Genomic DNA, 18,557 nt, shown 5'->3' on the forward strand with positions numbered 1-18,557 from the left:
GTCATTCATCTTCTGTCTCATTAATGCCAACCCCCCGCTACCCTCGCAAATCCCAACATGTACTTGTTATTTTGAAAGACGGTGAGATGAGAGGACTTGTCTGAGCTGTGATGGGAGTTAGCCTCTGTCCTCTGATCTGTGGACGCTGATGGCCATTCTCTGCTCTCTCGTGAAGCAGGGTGATTCATCCTGCTTTTTCATCAGGCTTCTCTCAACTACTGTTATTTTTGCTATAAACCCTTCCTGAGGCTTACAATCTATCCTAGTGTCTGTCCTCATTAACTGTGAACATATTCTGGAAAACAGCTCCTTTCCAGAATGAACTAAGAGTTTATCACAATGCCCGGTTGCATGTCACTGAGAATGATGTCTGGTTTCCCAAGGCCCTGAAATACACACATGCCCTAGAGAAACTCCCACACAGGGAAGAAGGGCCAGTCTCTGCCTCGATGAGATTTACTTCTTGGCAAAGAGAAGAACCGCTCTCAATTCCCTATGTAATGTACCATTGTCTTTTCAACACAAAGCCCTTCTAAATTGATAAATTTACAATTTTTCTTGTGGATTATCCTTTGAAGCTATCATTTTGATACCAGAAATAATCAATCTGTCTGCCAAGGAAAGTTATAAAGATTTCAAAAGGAACTTGGTCACAGCAGCACAAATAAATCGTGGTTGGTTGCCTTTGCACCTAAGAGCCGGACTTGCATCTATTAGTGTATTTGTAGATTAGAATTATACTCCAAAGTCAATAACCTGAGACTGATAGAAAACACTTGGGTGGGGGGATAGTGTAGTGCTACCAGCTTGGCCGTGGGCATCATTGTGGTCTTGAAATATCTCCAGACTCAGTGATGAAATAGTGGCTAGCATGCCATCTTCAGGGAAACGTAGCAGCGCGCTTTGGTTTGGCCAATTGGGATCCAATTACAATGTCATTCCTGTAAGCACGTGCCCTAGAAGCGTGTGCCGAGGTTGGTGGTCAGCAGGCCCTGCCTTCTCACTAAGTAATAAAACCTGTGTTTCTGGCATCCTGTCCCTTATAATCCTTGCTGTCTCAAGACATGGGAAAACTCATTTGTAAAAAAGAGTGAGACATTCTCTATATGTTGGGTACCACTAGCTGTGGTAGGAAACAAACGCCCAACTTTCAGTGGCTTACCATAATAGAGGTATGTTTCCCTTCCACGTGACATGCTGGGTCTCTATACCTAAGGTGGCTTCCTTCCCTACAGTGAATCAGGACCAGGGGCCACATATGGTTGCTCTATGTCCCAGGGCATTGGCACGTCCTGGGCTCAGCTGGCAGGAAGGAAAAGAAAGGACGAAAGCAGAACATTCAAATACCTTTGACCCGAAGTGACCCATATCCATGCACCTCTCCTTGGCTCCACTGCCAAGAATGAATCACACAGCCCACCCAGGTGCAAGGGGGCCGAGCAGCCCCTCTAGATTGTGGAAGGGGGAACATGAGCTTTGCTGGGAAGTTGGCCGACTCCACCACATCCCTTCGTAGCCCTAGTCTTCAAGTTAAGAGCAGGACCTGCATTTCTGGCCCTCTCCATTGTCTTACAACTGTGCTTGGGGAAGACGGCGGTTTGCCCTTCAGAGACCTGAATGCCGGTATCGGCCAGCCCTGACCTGCACTGGGGGTGGCTTGGCACAGCCCTGTGTACCTTTTCTCCTTTTCACTTTCCAAGAAGGACATCAGTCGATGTTCATCTTACAAGCTACAGACTCTAAGAATTCATGTTCCATCGTATCATTTCACACAGAACTATTAATAATGTCTGTAATGAGACACTGTCTAAACATGTTGATTTGAAAACCATCAAAAGATCATTTCTCTTTTGATGAAGCATTTCCTCACCCGTGGTGTTGGCACGGTACAGGAATGGATCGCAGGGTGCAGCTGAAGGCACCTCGCTTTACACTGAGCGTTGAAAGCTTTGTTCACTGAGACTAACAGTGGACGCCTGCGCAGATGTCGCTGGTGGGGACCCCCAGACACAGGACGAGGGCAGGCGAGGCCACATCACGTCCTGCCTGCTGACTGTTGGGGCCCTTCTCGCAGGTACCCGTTCCCCGTGGTGTTCAGCAGCTGCAGCAGGAAAGACCTGGAGGCCAGCCTGGAGAAAGGCATGGGGATGTGTCTCTTCAACCTGCCGGAAGTCAAGCAGTCTTTCGGGGGCCGGAAGTGTGGGAATGGATACGTCGAGGAAGGAGAGGAGTGTGACTGCGGTGAGCCGGAGGTAAGGGAGACATTTCCAGGGTGTTTGTCTCACATTCCTGTCTGGACAAAGAAGAGAGAACTTGGAGGGAATTGTGTAGCAGAAAGAAAGTGCTAGAATTTCAGGCTGCCAGCATTCTGTATGGCCACCTTGAACAAGCCTCCCAAGCCAAGATGGCCTTGAATTTTAAGTTCTGTCACTGGTTTAAAAAAGATAAAGAATCTTCTCTATTGAAGGACAGGGTATTCTCTGCAAGATGACAAGAACAGGCATTGAGCTTTGAGTATGACAGAGGAGAGAGCCGTGGCATACCAGCTTCAAATGACTAAGCACCATTGCTCTGTCTGAAAGATGTGAACAGAGGGGAATTTGAATAAGCAGCATTCACTTTTCGCCAAGAGCTTCCTCCCCAGTTGAAATTCTGTCTGGCTGCTGCCACAGGCCCCTCTGCATGCGGGACCCGAGGTTCCCCGCCTCCACCCGCCTGCCCGCCCGCCTGTTAGCTTTCAGAAGCAGTAAGCACAAACAGGGAACATTTTTATCCATCAAAGGGTTCATTCAACCCTGTTTTCCCGCCAATGCCAGAAAATCATCTTGTTTCTGTAGGGCCCAAGCTAATGTAAATCACGTAAAAATCCTAACAGCCACTTTTTAATCTCTGAATAATCTTGTGAGGGAAAGTGAAAGACAGAGAGGATGAGTGAGACCTGGTGAAGCAAGTGCCCCCTGGAAGCGTGGAGGAGGTTGTGTTTAGAATAAATCAAAGCAAGGACTTTGTATAGCAGGCAGTCCTCATGGAGGATTTCCTCCCCAAGAGCTTATGCAGGCTGAGATGGTTGACAAGTTCAAGGCGGGCTTAGCTCAGTTCACAGATAGGCTTGATCAGGGTTTAGGAAGAGCGTGTCTTGGAGAGCTGCTCTGAAAGGAAAATTGTGCTGAGACTCTGGGACATATCTCGAATTCCTGTGCTCATCCAGCAAACAACTCATTGTAGAATCTTCATCACATCCCACCTCCAAGTCGCTGAGGTTTCCCATCTCAGCAGGAATGATCTTGGTCTCGGTCTCACTCTTTCTGCAAGAATGTTGGGGGTGAATAAGCACTGGGCATGGGGGTTGTAGCGGTGGTTTCAGTGAATGTTTTTGTGCCCTTGCCAACATCAGGATTCATCAGTGACAACAGCACTGCCCACAGCGGCGTTTAATTTTGCTCACGGTGAACAGGGAGTGGTTGCTGTGCAGGAGCAAGTCCTCATTATGGGGTTACAGACACTCTTTATAAGATTAATAGAGGAACAGTTGAAAACATCATGGTATGGAGTATGCAAATGGATAAATTCCTTGGACACTTTAATTGCTTGAAGAAGAAAAAATTAGCTTAAATTATCCATATTTCTCAAGAGATGCCATGCTGACTTCAAAATGGTGTGTTTGATTTGAATTCCTTGTAATTGTTTATTAATCTAAATAATTGGACAGCTCTTCATGGAGCCATGAACTGCCAGGTTTGGAGTGACTGTATTAGCTGTCATTAACTCATATTCTAGCACGACCACCAGCATCACTGCCACCCTCACCATCACACTGTTAACGGTACCACTGTTACTGTCTCCATCTCCATTACCACCACCACCATCACCACCACTGTCATCATCCCTACAACCATCTCCAATGTTACCACCATCCTCACTACCACCATCTCCACTGTTACCACCATCCTCATTACCAGCATCACCACAACCATATCGTGTCAGCAAATGCGTCAGTGCCAGAATTCTGCCAGCCACTGCTGTTGTGACCCTCATTGTTGTCTCCGTCAAGGAGTCATTCCGCTGTGGCAGGGTGCTTCCTCTCTCCCCAGGCAGCATACGGCATTGCAGGGCCGCTTAGATTAAATCAGATTCTTTCCTAATATACAGCCAAATTGCACTTGCATGTAATTCCCAAATTTCTGTATGAGTGGTTAGGGTTCTTATTTTGTAGGATAAGTTCTTGATAGTTGAAAAGAACTCTCGTTCTCCTCATCCAAATCTCTTTCTTCCAAGGAATGTTTCAAAGTCACAGGTGAGACTTTTGCCTCACTTTTTAGGGTTTTTTGTTTTGTTTCGTTTATTTTTGTTTTTTGGTTTTCAAGGTTCAGGTTCCAACTGTGTCTAATGCTGTGACAGCCCATTTCCAGTTTCGAAATCACTTTGACCAAAGCTTTCAATCCAACTATTAACCTGGGACCTGTATTCCCTAACCAGTGCCCAGGCCCTGGAAATCGTCATCATGCCTTTGCTTTAGATTGGCCCACACACGCCATGGCCCATCAGGGACTCTGTGCGTAAATCAGAACAACGTCCCCAACTCTCAACTGGAAGCAGCATCTGTTCCCTTGATCCCAGAAATAATCTCCACTGTTTTCAAGAAGATGCATTAGTGTCTTATCCCAGTTCATTGTGATGAAGAATCCGTGTCTACTACCTACAACGTGAGAATGACAATAGGGCATTTGCAGGGAGCTTTCTAATGGCTTCATTATTCTTCCTTCTTTGGAGGCTTAGTGCTCATCGGCTCCGTTGAACTTCTGTTGAGTCCTAAAGTAATAGATGTATCGACAGATGAAGCATTAGTCTCTTATGATAAATACAGTACTGCAGAAGAAATAGATGCTGTGTCATTACAAAAAGGCCAAGTGACTGCTGAAAGCTTCCCACACAGGGCATTGGATTTACATCAACCATAAGGATATCCTGACAAGTCACTCACTCTTGCAGCTAACAGGGCTGGGAAAGCTGTCTTATCTCCTTGCTTAAAGTCAATGGGATGCCAGTAGCTCGGAAATAGCTTTTAAACTTAGTTATCTTTCTCACATTATCAATCCTCTTTGAAGTCAAAGCAATTCTACTTGGCTGCATTTCCATTTGAACTGCTGCTTATATTATTTAGTGATTTGGTGGGAGGTGGGGAGGTAGTTCTTAGAGGATCATAGGACCCAGTCTTAGGATGGCTGACTGATTTAACGTAGAAGTTCAAGGAAATCTGTAATTTGGCTAATGTGTCATTAGTGGAGCCTTTTAGACCACGTGACGTTGCTGGACATTTGATGGCACTGATCAGGAATGCAATCGATGGACTCTTTAAAAAAAAAAAAAAAAAAAAAACAAGTTCCTAAACTTTTTAGGGTCATAAGTCCATGAGTTAGAATCCCTTACTGTCATGGAAGTTACAGCTATGACTTCTGCTTGGCAGTTTTATCTTGTGTATATGATAGACTCCGGATGTTTATAGAATCCTTGAACAAATTTAAAATTTAATAACTTTGGATGTATATATAATAGGAACAAATGGTAAATACCTAACGAGAGCATGATTTATAGAGTCTCACACAGAGTCCAGTTCAGATATCTAAGTTAGCCATAAATCTCCTGGATTATTGACAAAATTGTCTTAATTGCATTAAACATTCTAATTATAAATTTATTCAGAAGATGGTTTTCAGGAATGAACTATTATACTATTACAATGGTATATGATTGGCTTCATTGTAGCCAACAGTATATAAATTCTTCAGCACACATCATACATTGTTAGGTTGGTGCAAAAGTAATTGCAGTTTAAAAGGTTAAAAATAATGTCAAACACCACAATGACTTTTCCACCAACCTAATAATTAAAGTTAAAGGACACTGATAAATTAATCAATACTAAAGATTCTATGAACTCTTCCTTCTCCTGGTAATTCAATTTTTTTATAAAATGTGTAAGCTTTAAGTTATTGGAGTATTTTGAAGTACAAGGACTTCATAAATACACTAGATAAATGTGGACAGGCCTTTTGTTGAGAGCTAGGGACAAGGTATCAATCTCCTGTTTCTTTTCGTTAGAAGAAAATAGGTAGTTGTGAAGCACTGCATAATGGAGGGGGTCATTTCCTCTCTCACTTTTATTTCGGAGAGGACAGTCCCTCTCATATTTGATCTGTCTGTTTAGATTCCTTGTAAATCAGTGGGCAGAGCCCAAAGCCTCCTTCCAGCCTCTCGGTCATTCTCACCTGCATTTCTGCCCTGAGGAGCGCCTGGGCAGGTCAGACAGCCCACCTGCGCTGAGCAGATGTCTCATCGACAGAATTCAGTTGGGTGGCAGGGGACGTGGTTCAAACACAATTGATTTAATTTCATTTCCTTCCGGTTTGTGCAGGTTGAAAGGCTCAGTTTTGGAAGGGTAATGTTTGTCTGCATCTGTGTATATTTTGAAAGAAGTAAGTTCAGAGTATTCCAGTGATCCTGAGACAGTAATCGGACACCGGCTCTTCCCTACAGAGCCCCAGCTCTAGCTGACTTGAATGAGTTTCCTTGCCAGCCTTCCTGTCCAGGCTCACTTACTCGCAAAAGGCACTCACCCGACTGCTGCTGAGTTATTCCTGGGGACTCACCCGCCCAGGCAGTTCATAAACACTTCAGAGAGCTTTGCTTTCTTACAGATGAAGATAATCCTCAGGCGGGCTGGTGTTCAGCTCCAGGGCCAGGCCGTCTGGTTCTTTCCTCCCTTTTGCAGTCATTTCAAGGCACAACCTTTAATTTCAATGCGTAGCTGCTCCCCTGACCCTGCCAAATGAACCCCGTTCCCCTCTCCAGGAATGTACGAGTCTCTGCTGCAATGCCACCACCTGTACCCTGAAGCCAGACGCTGTATGTGCACATGGGCTGTGCTGTGAAGACTGCCAGGTGAGTTTTCTGGCCCCCAAGCTCGCCCGCGGGTTCAAGTGCTTCCACACTGACAGGGCGAGCAGTACGGCGCCCACGGCTACAGAAACCGTAACTCCTTCCCACACAAGTCGGTGTTCTCACCTCCTGTGTTTGCGACCTTCCGATCCCCCTGGGAGATGTACGTTCTTCGGCTAAGTCACCTACGATAAATTACTTACAAGCCGAAAAGTAATTGGACCAAAACACTCATTCGATGTTAGATGTTTCAGTTGGGCTTGCTGTTGGAGGCACAGGCCGTCCTAACAGCAGACCCAGAAGGATTGGAGACCCAGAGTCCCCATTCCTATCCCTCGGCTTCAGGCTGGCCTCTGCTTGGTCCCCACACCATCTGCCTGCTGGGCGAAGCAGCCTTGGCTGTCCGGGGCTTCATAGAAACATCTGGATCTCCATGTCCTCTGAACAGAAGGTGCCGGCTGACCTAGGCCAGCCAGGAGGCTGGTTTTATACCTTGGCCATTCCTGCCTGCTGCCATCACAGCACTTGTTTTGGCCATTCCGTTGTTTGTCTCATTGTTCAGAGCTGAGATGTGACGGGGAAGCCTGAGCTTTTGACTCAGAAGTTCCAAGGGTAGAATTTTATTTCGTTTTAATTAAACAATTGATCTTGGCGTTCTGCTTGCAGGAAACTCTCTCGGAGCACAGTGATCCAAGAGTGCATTAAAAAATGTTACGTTCAGCTTAAAATATCTGTTTTACCTTCTTCCTACTTGTGATTGACAAATGGGACCATTAAAAGAAGCTGGCACCCCCTGGCATGCAGCAGCCAGTGGCAAAAGATGCCTGGAAGAGGGTGGGACAGGGGAGGTCACTGGCTGCCCTAACTTCTTCAATCACAAAGAGATGAGGCATTGGTCGGAGGGTCCCTAACACCCCATGCTGCTCCTGCTTTACTTCTTCTCCACCTGTCCCCACAAAGGCCTCCAGACAAGTTTCCAGCTCTATGGTTTGATGACAGCGTACGATTGCTGTTATGACTGTGCCCTTAGAATTGTTTTTGTCATCTTGTCCCCACATGCTATTAATAACACTGTAAATGAAACCCTCATCTTAAAACATGTACTGGTGTTGATGACTGGAGATCTTTTCCTTAAGAATCAATGAGTCTATTGGGCAGACACCCTGCTGCCTGCCCCCAGGTGACAAGAGCCAGTGACCAGCTTGTCTGCTCATCAGAAAACGCTAATGTTACACGACACCAAAAAGAGTCTGCTCTTGGTTGCCCCCCATAGTGGAAAGGGGAACCCCAGAGTAAGACTGTTAATTCAGTGTCTCCCTCTGCTGTAAAGGGACTTGCTTTGAAGTCTTTGCCTTTTAATGTGAGGCTTCGTGAGGATGGTCTGCTCCATCGCGTCCCAAGAGTGCTGCTGAGAACCCACCCCCTTATTCTCTCCTTCCAGCTGAAACCAGCAGGGACGGCGTGCAGGGACCCCAGCAACTCCTGTGACCTCCCAGAGTTCTGCTCGGGTGCCAGCCCCCACTGCCCAGGCAACGTGTACCTGCACGACGGGCACCCGTGTCAGGGGGTGGATGGCTACTGCTACAACGGCATCTGTCAGACCCACGAGCAGCAGTGTGTCACGCTCTGGGGACCAGGTATGCAGTGCCCCCAGCTCAGGTCAGAGGGGGGTCTGGGGAGCTTGCTCGCTGCTGCCAGAAGCATCACGTCTCCTGGAGGAATTGGCTCCTGGCAGGGCTGGGAGCAGCCCTGAGGAGCTCGGTGTGGTCCAGTGAGAGATGTGTGAGCACCTCCTATGGGCCTCATGGGTGTCAGGGACGAATCAGCCATGACCCCTGACCTCAGATAGCTTAACACGGAGTTGGACAGATGGACGGACAGAACTTGCCACCAATGCTCTGATTGTGTAAGTGCTTCTTAGTGCTCAAATGATGACCCCAACCAGGAGCTGAGGGTGCCAGAGAAAGTCACTGCCGCTGGAGGGGCCAGAGGGCAGCTGGAGAGAGCCCCTGAGCAGACCTGAGGCATGAGCAGTCTGTGACCGGGGAGGACAGGGAGCGGGGAGCAATGAGCCAGCATTTGGATAGAAAGGCACATAGAAGGGACAGCTTGCTGGAGGCCTGGACACCAGAGCTCAGGGAAGAAAATGGAGACAGGAGTTGAGGCCATTTTGGTTCTGAAGGCAGAGTGATGGACTCGCGTGTTCTAGGAAAAGCACCCAGGCAGGAAGGTGGCCGGGTGAGTTAGAGGCTGTTCATTCACTGCTTCTTGTATAGGGGACTCTTGGCTGGGGGCTCGGTACAATTTGTCCCTTCTAAACCTCCAGTGACCCCTGAGGTAGGAACAATGACTACAGTTTTACAGAAGGCAAAGTTCAAGCTCAGAAGCCAAAAGCCAGGCTCCTCCAGTCATGAAGCTGGAATTTGAACCAGAGCCATCATGACCCAAAACCCACACGTAACTCTCCCCCTGCAATCACTCCAGTGAGCCAGGTCCTGAACTGAAATTCCATGGAAGTTCTAAAATTAAACAGATGCTTGGATGTGAAAGGGGGGAGAATTACTCCCCTGTGTGTGGCTCTCCTGCATGGCCCATCTTCTGGGGCCAAAGGTCCAGGGCCCTGTCGGCTCGTCACGCCAGGAGCTGCTGCTCGACTCCAGCTCCCATGGAGAGTATTTTCTAAGAATGCAGGCCCCACCCTGTTGTCATTCTTCTCCCTCCTCCCGCTGGCTGCAGGGTGACCTCAGTTCTGGCCAGAGACCCTAGCTGTGGCAAGGCCACTGTGGTCAGCGAGGCAGAGAGCCAGGTGAGCTCAGGCCCCAGCTCTCAGGAGGAGAGAAATCCAATACAGACCTTTGTCAGACTTTTGTGGTGAGGTTTTGGTTTTTGGAGTGATGAGGGAAGTAAACTAGAGCAGAACATGATGACTAAATATGTAAGCTTAGGTTTTAAATGTGCTGTGCTGTGATGTGATGTGAAAGCAATAACCCACACAGGGGGAACAAGGACAGGTGTGTTCTGGGGCAGGGTCCTGCCGTCAAGCCCACCAGTCCGCTAGCCAGGGATGGCGCTCTGCACTTGGAACCTTCTGAGGGAGGAGAAAGAGCTGCCTGGATGCAGCCCCCGTTCATCTTGCCCTCTGAGTTCTTCCTACGTTCCTCAGGCTTCGTTGATGGGCTAGGCAGGTGGAAAATAGGATCCTGAGGGACCTGGGGCCTTAGTGCTTCATCTTTGGACCCTGACCAACCCCCAGTCCTGTCCTCCTTGCCTGATGGCCTGGGAGGGCCCCCAGGCAAAGGTGGGGTCTCTCAGTCTCAGGCTGGATGAATGTTCACCTTTTGATGACAAGCACAAAGTAGGTACTCACTGTACACACTTCGAATGGTTGTATGGGCCATGAATGGTTTAGTGACTTCAGGCATCTTTTAGCCACCTGAGGTCACCTTGGGACAGCGGCTACTTCGCAGACCAAATCTTCATGGCACAGAGCATCCTGAGTGGCTGTCTCTTCCCAGCCTTTCTCCCCTTTGTGAGTTACAAGGGACGTTACAGAGCTCCCTTCCAAGGAGCATTCCATGGCCAGAGCACAGACAGCACTTGGAGCATTGGGGGTGAAACGTGCTCCTCAGTGCCCCACCTTATTAGGACGTCTGGCCCCATTTCCAGAGGGAGGTCTGACAGACCTCCACAGCTCTCTCTGAGCCACCACCACTGTGTGACTCAGCTGGCTGCAAGCCTTTGATTCATGGTGACCAAGCCTGGTATTTATTATCTCATCAGATTAGTCCCTCTTGAGCTGCCTGACCAGAGAGAGCCAGACAGGCAGACAAACCAACAACCTGACTCATGACTGAGCTTTCCAAAAGCAAGAGCAGTAGGAAGTTACCTGCTTTGAACTTTCAACGCCCTTGTGGCCAGGGGTGACTGCCTGGGACCTGCACTACCTCCTAAGGAGGGGCTGCTGCCCAGGAGCTCGCAGCTTCTCTCCCCACCACCCTCGCCCTGCTGACTGAGAGGCCTCTTCTAGGCACTGGTAGCTTTGCCATGAGGCGCTCATTGCACATACACTAAACATCCCTGGCTTCAGGGGTGGTCACAGTCCCTGGAATCAACAGGTGTGGGACCAGATTCAGGGAGCCACCGTAGGTTTGTGTCTTTCTAGGCTTCAGTCTACCTCAGCCAACTCCTTCTTTATACTTCAGATCACAACACGAACTTCCTCAAGAGAGCAGAGAAGTTGTGCGCCAGACCAGCTGTGGCCCTCCGTACAGGGGGCTTCTCAGAAGGGCTTTTCGCCACCCCCTTTACAAAAGCAGCGTGTTCTTTTTCTTCCATAGAAGTGTTGCTACTTTGTTGTCCATGTCAGGGGCACTGCATGAGCTTCCTGTGTCTGCTGTAACAAACGACCACAAACTTAGTGAATCACAACAACACACATTTATCATCTTGTAGTTCTGGGGGTCAGAAATCCTGAAATCGAGCTGCGGGCAGGGCAGGGTTACTTTTGGAGTTTCCCTGCCTTTTCCAGCTTTCAGCGTCTGCCTGCACTCTTTGGCTCGTGGCCCCTTGTGCCATCCTCAAGGCCAGCAACACAGCATCTTCACATCTCTGTCTCTCTCCTCTGCTCCTGGGGTCACAACTCCTTCTCTGACTCTGACCCTTCTGCCTTCCTCTTACGAGGACCCATCAGATTCCCCAGGACCATCTCCCCACCTGAAGAGTCTTCGCTTAGTCACATCTTCAAAGTCCCTTTGCCATGTAAGGTCACATATTCACAGGTTCTGAGGATTAGGGCACGGACCTCTTTGGGGGCCGATTATCTGCCTGCCACAGGCATTGGACAGACCATTCACTGGCAGGGTGACCTTCAACAGGTTACTCAACCTTGTTGTGTCTGCTCTGTAAAATGGGGATAGAAATATGCCTACCCCATGGGTATATTCTTGTCTGCTAACATAGCCTCATCTCCTCTGTGTAATATATCATGTGCACTAGCATGCTGGGTGCACAATACCTAATAAATCTAAACTCTGTAAATAAGACGTGACTGTGTTTGCAGGAAGCTCACAAACGAATGAGCAAGATCTTGATGAGACATGGGGCTTTACTAAGGCTGCGATGTGATGGGCATGGAAGCGACGGGGGCTCAGCCTGGGGAAAAGGGGTGGTGCCAACCAGGAAGGTGTCATAGATGAGGTGGCCCTGGGGCAGTCATTTGCTGGGGTGGAGAGGAAGGGTATTTCCTGCCTACGGAACGGCAGGGGTCAAGGCGACAGGAGCCATGTGGCCACTCCAGGCAGATGCATCATTTTCCCACTCTTGTCAGAAGCTGACTCGAGAGCCCCGATGCTGCCAGAGCAACATGCTTCCCACAGTTCCTGTGCCCTCTTGCCTGGACCTGGAGTAGAGTCAGGACGTGACAGTCACAATCCCAGGGGCAGAGGTGACTTCCTCACCAGGCCCCTGGCTGGCGAGATGAACAGGGCTGAGAGCATTTTCATGCTGTGTTACAGTGGGTGGTTTGAATTCACTTTCTGGATTCAGAAAAGGAAAACGTATTGTCAAGGATGCATTTGCAATACTTTGTTTCCCCGTCCATTAGCAAATGCGCCAAACTCTGGGAGTCACTGAGGTCCTGCTCTGCTGGCCCATGCCATTTGTCCCCAGGTGACCTGACCGAGTTATTGATTCATCCAGAATTCTCCAGTTACATTCAGGAAGTCAGTTACTCACTTTCCAGATCTGTTGCCCAAACCCTGACCGGATGAAGCCCTTCCTTGCAGCTAACCATTCTCTTTTGAAATGGGCTTTTCTCAATCCAGCGTGATATTTCAATAAACTATCCTACTTTTAAACCTTTCTACAAACAAAATGATTAAAAAAAATTCAAAACATATGCCTGCACCTCCTAACTGGCAAAGTCATACACTTTTAGAATGTCTTTTGAGTTTTGGGTTCGTTTGTTTATTTTTCAAATTATTGTTACTGATGGCCTTGTTGGCTAGGAGTTTACATTTTTCTCACTGATTTTTCTCTCACAAATCTTGTATCTCAAGACTTTACATTGTTATCAAACACGCAAACGTTATCTGCAGTTCAAACTGTGACTTGTATTTAGCTGTCTTGGTCCAGCTTAATCTTAATAGACACAAAGATTTTCTGTCGATGCTACGTGACCTTTATTCCTTCTGAAACACAGCTGGATATTTTTCTTCAGGCAGAAAATTACATTTGCCAGTGTTGTTTATCGGAACCACTAGCATGGTTACTGAAACCATTACTTGGAAATTAATCTCACAGATAACTACATGTCTAGAGCCACAAGCATTTTGCATCAGGGAAGTCCTGAAATGTGTTCATTTTGTCTCTTTTATCACTCACCGGAATCTAGTGTCTCTTGATTGATGCAGTGTGAGCCAGCCACACAATTTTTATGAGCTGGTAAATATTCAGTGTTTGTCTGCAAGGCTGGTTTACATGAGTTTGGTTTATTATGATATACCTGGGGCAGGACATTTACTGCTTGTCTACGGCTATGGTGGCTATAGATGGGAAGAAACGACATTTTTTCCAAGAGCCACATTGTATAGGAGTCAGGAAAGTCTCCCTTTTGTCCCATTGTGTGAGAAGGAAAGGATAAAATGTGTTGATTTGGGCTTCATTTTCTGATGAATGCAGAAGTCAATTTGGAAAAGAGAGACTAAGAAACCCAAAGAGAATGAAGACCGCTCCAATTGTCTCTAGAAATGCTTTGTCTTTGGATATTAGGTTAGGAAATTCAGCGATGGAGAGGAAGCAGCTGATTTGACTGGATCTGAGAAGTACATTTGCATAATGGAGTCATTTGAAGGAAAGATTAGATCAAGTAAATTGTGAGCTTAATTCGAGATGTCATCATGTCTCTTTCAAAAGACTTGATGACATTGGGAACTTCCAAACTACAATTACGAATATAAGTTATATCACTCTGAAGATAACACTGGTAATTAAAATCTAGCTCTTCCTATATAATTATAAAATTCAGTAGGGTGTCAAAGTTTCCTCTGAAAGGCTACATTTTATCTTTTGATTATGGCAAAACATCTAAGCGTTCCGTCATTAAGAATTGCCAGGCTATACACCGAGATGATGTAATGGTAAGAAAACTTGTCTTTTTTTTTTTTTTAAGAGACAGACATGAAGCCTCTCATCTTCACAGAAATATGGAGACAAACATTTTTAAGTGCAGCAACATTGGACAGATCTATGTTTTATAACATCTTATGAGTGGATACAAATCATTCACACTTTTTAAATGATTGACCGTTCTGTCTCTAATATAGATGCCAGGTGGCCGCTAACACACAAAAGCCACCTGAGAGGCTTTGCTGGACCCTCGTCCCTGTCCTGTCATGGGCAGGTTCCAGACACCCAAGGCACTCATGAAGTTGTCTCTGCATTTGTGTCTTCACACCCGTTTCCTTTACTGGAGTTTTCTTTTAAGGAGAGCTGCCTCTGCTGGTGAATGAAGTCAGCACTGAGCCCCCAGAAGGGGTTTCCTCCTTATCAGGTTTCTTACTTTGCCAAAAATTTGGAGGGAGTGACCGCTGTTCTTTGCAGCAAGTAAACTGTCTTATGAACTTATATCTTCCTTCCTCATAAGGCAGCGTGGTAATGCTTTATTTGATGTGCATGAATCAGTGAAAATCCAGAGTCCCAGAAAAGATAAGCCAGGAGACAGTGTCCATTTACCCAAGATACTTTGTTCTGTGGAAATCATAGTTGACTTCCCCTGGGGAGGCATCTGAGACGTGCTGTGCTTTCCCCAAGATGCTTTGCCTGCCTCTGGCTTTTCACTCATTTGTTCTTGGGCTGCACGCTCTCTGCGCAGGCCTGAGGCACCCTCCCTGTCCTCGGGGACTTTGACAGGCAGGCAGGGGCCCTGGGACATCACGAGGCAAAAGCAAGGTAAATATGAGGGGTGGGGGCAGCCCTACAGGAGGAATGAGAGGAGGGTTGGCCCCGGCCTCAGGGGCAGGTGGTGATGGAGAAGGGCCCCAAAGTGGAGGAATACAGCAACCCAGGACCCTCGTCCATCTGGCTCCAGCAGTGAAGTCCCAAGGAAGACGGCCCACCTGGCTGCCGTCAGGTGCCCGCATTGACCGGGTCACACGACCTGTGGCGTGGCGCACTGGCCAAGCTTGAATCTTACATTCATCCCATTGGCACTGGGGAGGGGAAGTCAGCCCCACCTGAAGCATATAAAATGGATTTTCCATAAGAAAAGCATTCTGTTCCTAGAATGAGGGATGTGGGAAGAGTGTTAGATGACAAACAGTTGAACCACCCATGTCTCCTATGCTACAGTTGGTTTTCCCAAGCCCCTGCTGATGCTCCAAGCCACCAGAGGACATCCCTCGCACGGCACAGGCTCTCCTAGATAGAGAGAAGATCCCCTAGGAGGACCGTGGCCAGCATGCGGCTGGTGGTCCGGGAAGGGTGGTGCTGAGGAGTGCCCAGTCTCAGGCTGGAGCTTGCTGGCCCCAGGAGGTGGCCTGGAACCTGCATGGCACTGCCCTGCAGCCTGAAATTGGAGGTGGGGTGGCAGGATGGGCTGTGATCTGGATCAAGTCTGAACTGCTTATGTACACTTGTAGAATAAGGTGTGTTCCTTTTCAACTCCTTGGTCTGTAAACATCCATGCAAGCTTTCTCGTCCACTTGGAGATTCCAGGGTAGGAAACGCCAGCCCACTGCATGACGAGCACTGCACTGAGTCTGTTCCATCTTCCTCCACCTTCTGCCACTCAGCACCCCCACACCTCACACTGAAACAACAGCAGTCGCAGAGTGTGGATGAAAGTTGGTGTGAGTTGTCAGGCCCCATGAGGTTTTCCTCTAAGAGGTTCTCGCTGAGCACACTGTCTAGAGCAGCCCCTGGACCCTCTGACTCTGCTGTTTCCTTCATAGCCGTTTGGTCCAAATTGGTCACCACTACCCCCCAGTGCCTGGCAGATAGTACGTGCCGAATAAATCTGTGTGTGATAGAGGTCTGCAACGTGATGAAAGGAGAGGAGGGAGAGAGGGAAGGAGGGAGGGAGGGAGGGAGGGAGGGAGGGAGGGAGGGAGGGAGGGAGGGAGGGAGGGAGGAAGGAAGGAAGAGACAAAGCCAGATAAGCAATAAAACAAGGGTCCATGCAAATACACAAACACCAGTTGATTTGCTGGTGTCCTAGATGCCACTTTTTTTTAATTGCTTTCGTCAGTTGGATCGAGGTACTTTGATCATCAAACAGAATTAATTTCAATACAAAGTGCAGGCTCAACACTGAGACTCACCTTCCCCATCCCTCCTCTTACAGCCACCCCCCCTGCCCCCGCCGTCTCCAGTAAGTAGATGAAAACGAATAAGAGGGCAGAATGTGGAAGAAACAGGTCCACAATCAGCCGAAACTGAATGTAGTCACGCTGTGAGGCAACATGTGACACTGAGACGCAGTGAAAGCAATGTGAGGCTGACCAGCTGGCGACTTTGCCTCCTCCCATGAGTTGTGCCCAGTTTGGGGAGGCCTCTCTAAAATGATCTGAAACAACAGAATGGGAAAACGAGAGGCCCAGTACTGGGGTGGCTTCATACAGAGGTCAATGGCTGAACCTGTTACTGATCTCAACTGTTGCAACAGTTTGATTTGATTTGTCAGTTTGTTTTTTTGTTTGTTTTAATGAGATGCTCATCATGGCTGCTCGCAGCTGATGAAGTAGAATCAGGTAGGTGCAGGTTGAAGAAAGATGCACATTTTTAGTAATAAGAACACCTTCTGGTCCCTGGGAGAAGGGGAGTCTTGTCCATTGTTAGATTGGGGTCTTAAATAAGTCAGCAGTCGCCTTGGAAAGCGAATGGGACCTCCCAGATTTGGGAGTAGAGGATGGCAAGGGCAGAGCTGGGATCTGGGGAGGTGACATCCTGGCAGGTGGAAGTGATAGGAGAGGAAGCACCCAGGCAGGACACCCACGTGGGACAGAAGGCAGGCCCAGGTGACAGCACAGGGCACCATTTATACTGGAGAATGTGGAATGTGTTCCTGAATTTCTTGTATAGTCTTCGACAGAGACCACTATGCATAGGATTCGAGAGCCCTCCGAAATTTTGGCAACGCAAACCCAATTATATGCTCTCTGTCCCTGGCCAAAAGATGTACTAAAAATGACCCTTTCCAGAGCTCTCTGGCTCCCACATCCCTGTCTCCTGGGCAGTGTCCTGCTGTCCAAAATGACTATCGGGATTTAGTCGTGGCCTCTGAGAGGAACCTCTGCCTTGCAAACACAGGGGGCTTTATGGGGCTGAAAACGTGTGTAAGAGCTCTGCGTTCTCGTTTGTTCCCTCTCTCATTGGTTCCCCACGTGAGTCATTATGACTCCTTGGAGCCTGCATGAGCTTGTGTTTTCTCACCGGAACTGCGGGGGCTGTCGTCCAAGGAAGGAAGATCCCCCCTTTTCCTGCAGCCGGCCAGCCACCTCCCTTCTGGGCGCGTTGGGTCTGGCCACACAGCCAGGCCTCATCTCCTGAGAGGCTGCACATGCCACGGGCCTGAGCTGTGCAATGGAGAGAGAGCAGAGGTTAGGCTTCCGCCCACCAGCTCCTATCATGAGTCAGCCGAGATGCAGGATGCAGAGCGCTGCTCTTAACCCAAACCCCAGTGCTGTTCAAAGAAAAACAAAGCCCCTTGCAGGAGGTCACCGTGCTGCTTCGCTTCCCTTTCAGGTGCTAAACCTGCTCCTGGGATCTGCTTTGAGAGAGTCAACTCTGCAGGTGACCCTTATGGCAACTGCGGCAAAGACTCCAAGAGTTCCTTCGCCAGGTGCGAGATGAGGTATGGAATCTGTGTCCTGATGGCGCCCTCGTGGGGAGCATCGCACGTCGCGTAGGGCTGGTCCCAAACTTCCCCTCGTGGGGGACTGTTTGTTCTTGCCCTTCCAGAGATGCTAAATGTGGAAAAATCCAGTGTCAAGGAGGAGCCAGCCGGCCAGTCATTGGTACCAATGCCGTTTCCATAGAAACGAATATCCCACTGCAGGAAGGAGGTCGGATTCTGTGCCGCGGGACCCACGTGTACCTGGGTGATGACATGCCGGACCCAGGGCTGGTCCTGGCCGGCACAAAGTGCGCGGATGGGAAAGTAAGACCCCACGTATGATGCTTGCTTGCAACTTAAATATAAGCCTGGAAGGGGGCCCATTGAGCAGTGTCTTAGCCAAGCACTGAGTGAGGAGGTTGGTTTGTTTTCCTAAATCCATTTCTTCTCAGAACTTTGTGTCTGGAATCCGGTTCTTTGCACCTAGAAGAAAAAGTCAATAAATCCTAGATCCTGGGCTGACCACTGACATGCAGACTCAGGAAAATCAAGCTTGTTTTCTCGGCTCTTTAGTGTTAATAAGTCATTTCTCCTCTCTGGGTGTCATGAGGCTTTCCAGCCAGGAAATTACTTTGGAAGGAAATGCTGTAGCATATTATATTGTTTTTGGAAATGTGGCCTTGGTCTTTGGCACAGAGTTCTGGGGGCTTGTTCTCACCTGGACAGAACGGGAAGTTGAGTGTATTTTCAGAGACCCCGCCGAGCGCATAGGAGAGAGGAAGAGATAGGA

General features: G+C 48.3%; 1 protein-coding gene across 1 annotated transcript in view; it reads left to right on the top strand.

Annotated features, from left to right (window-relative positions):
- Nucleotides 1-18,557, top strand: part of ADAM12 (ADAM metallopeptidase domain 12) — a 324,013-nt gene that overhangs the window by 270,123 nt on the left and 35,333 nt on the right. The window contains exons 12-16 of the mRNA XM_074338816.1: nucleotides 2,075-2,252; nucleotides 6,850-6,939; nucleotides 8,378-8,573; nucleotides 17,677-17,785; nucleotides 17,893-18,091. Coding sequence (XP_074194917.1) covers nucleotides 2,075-2,252; nucleotides 6,850-6,939; nucleotides 8,378-8,573; nucleotides 17,677-17,785; nucleotides 17,893-18,091 — 772 coding nt within the window. The remainder of the gene's footprint in view (nucleotides 1-2,074; nucleotides 2,253-6,849; nucleotides 6,940-8,377; nucleotides 8,574-17,676; nucleotides 17,786-17,892; nucleotides 18,092-18,557) is intronic.

This window comes from Rhinolophus sinicus, linkage group LG07 (assembly GCF_036562045.2).
Source record: "Rhinolophus sinicus isolate RSC01 linkage group LG07, ASM3656204v1, whole genome shotgun sequence".
Lineage (NCBI taxonomy): Eukaryota > Metazoa > Chordata > Mammalia > Chiroptera > Rhinolophidae > Rhinolophus > Rhinolophus sinicus.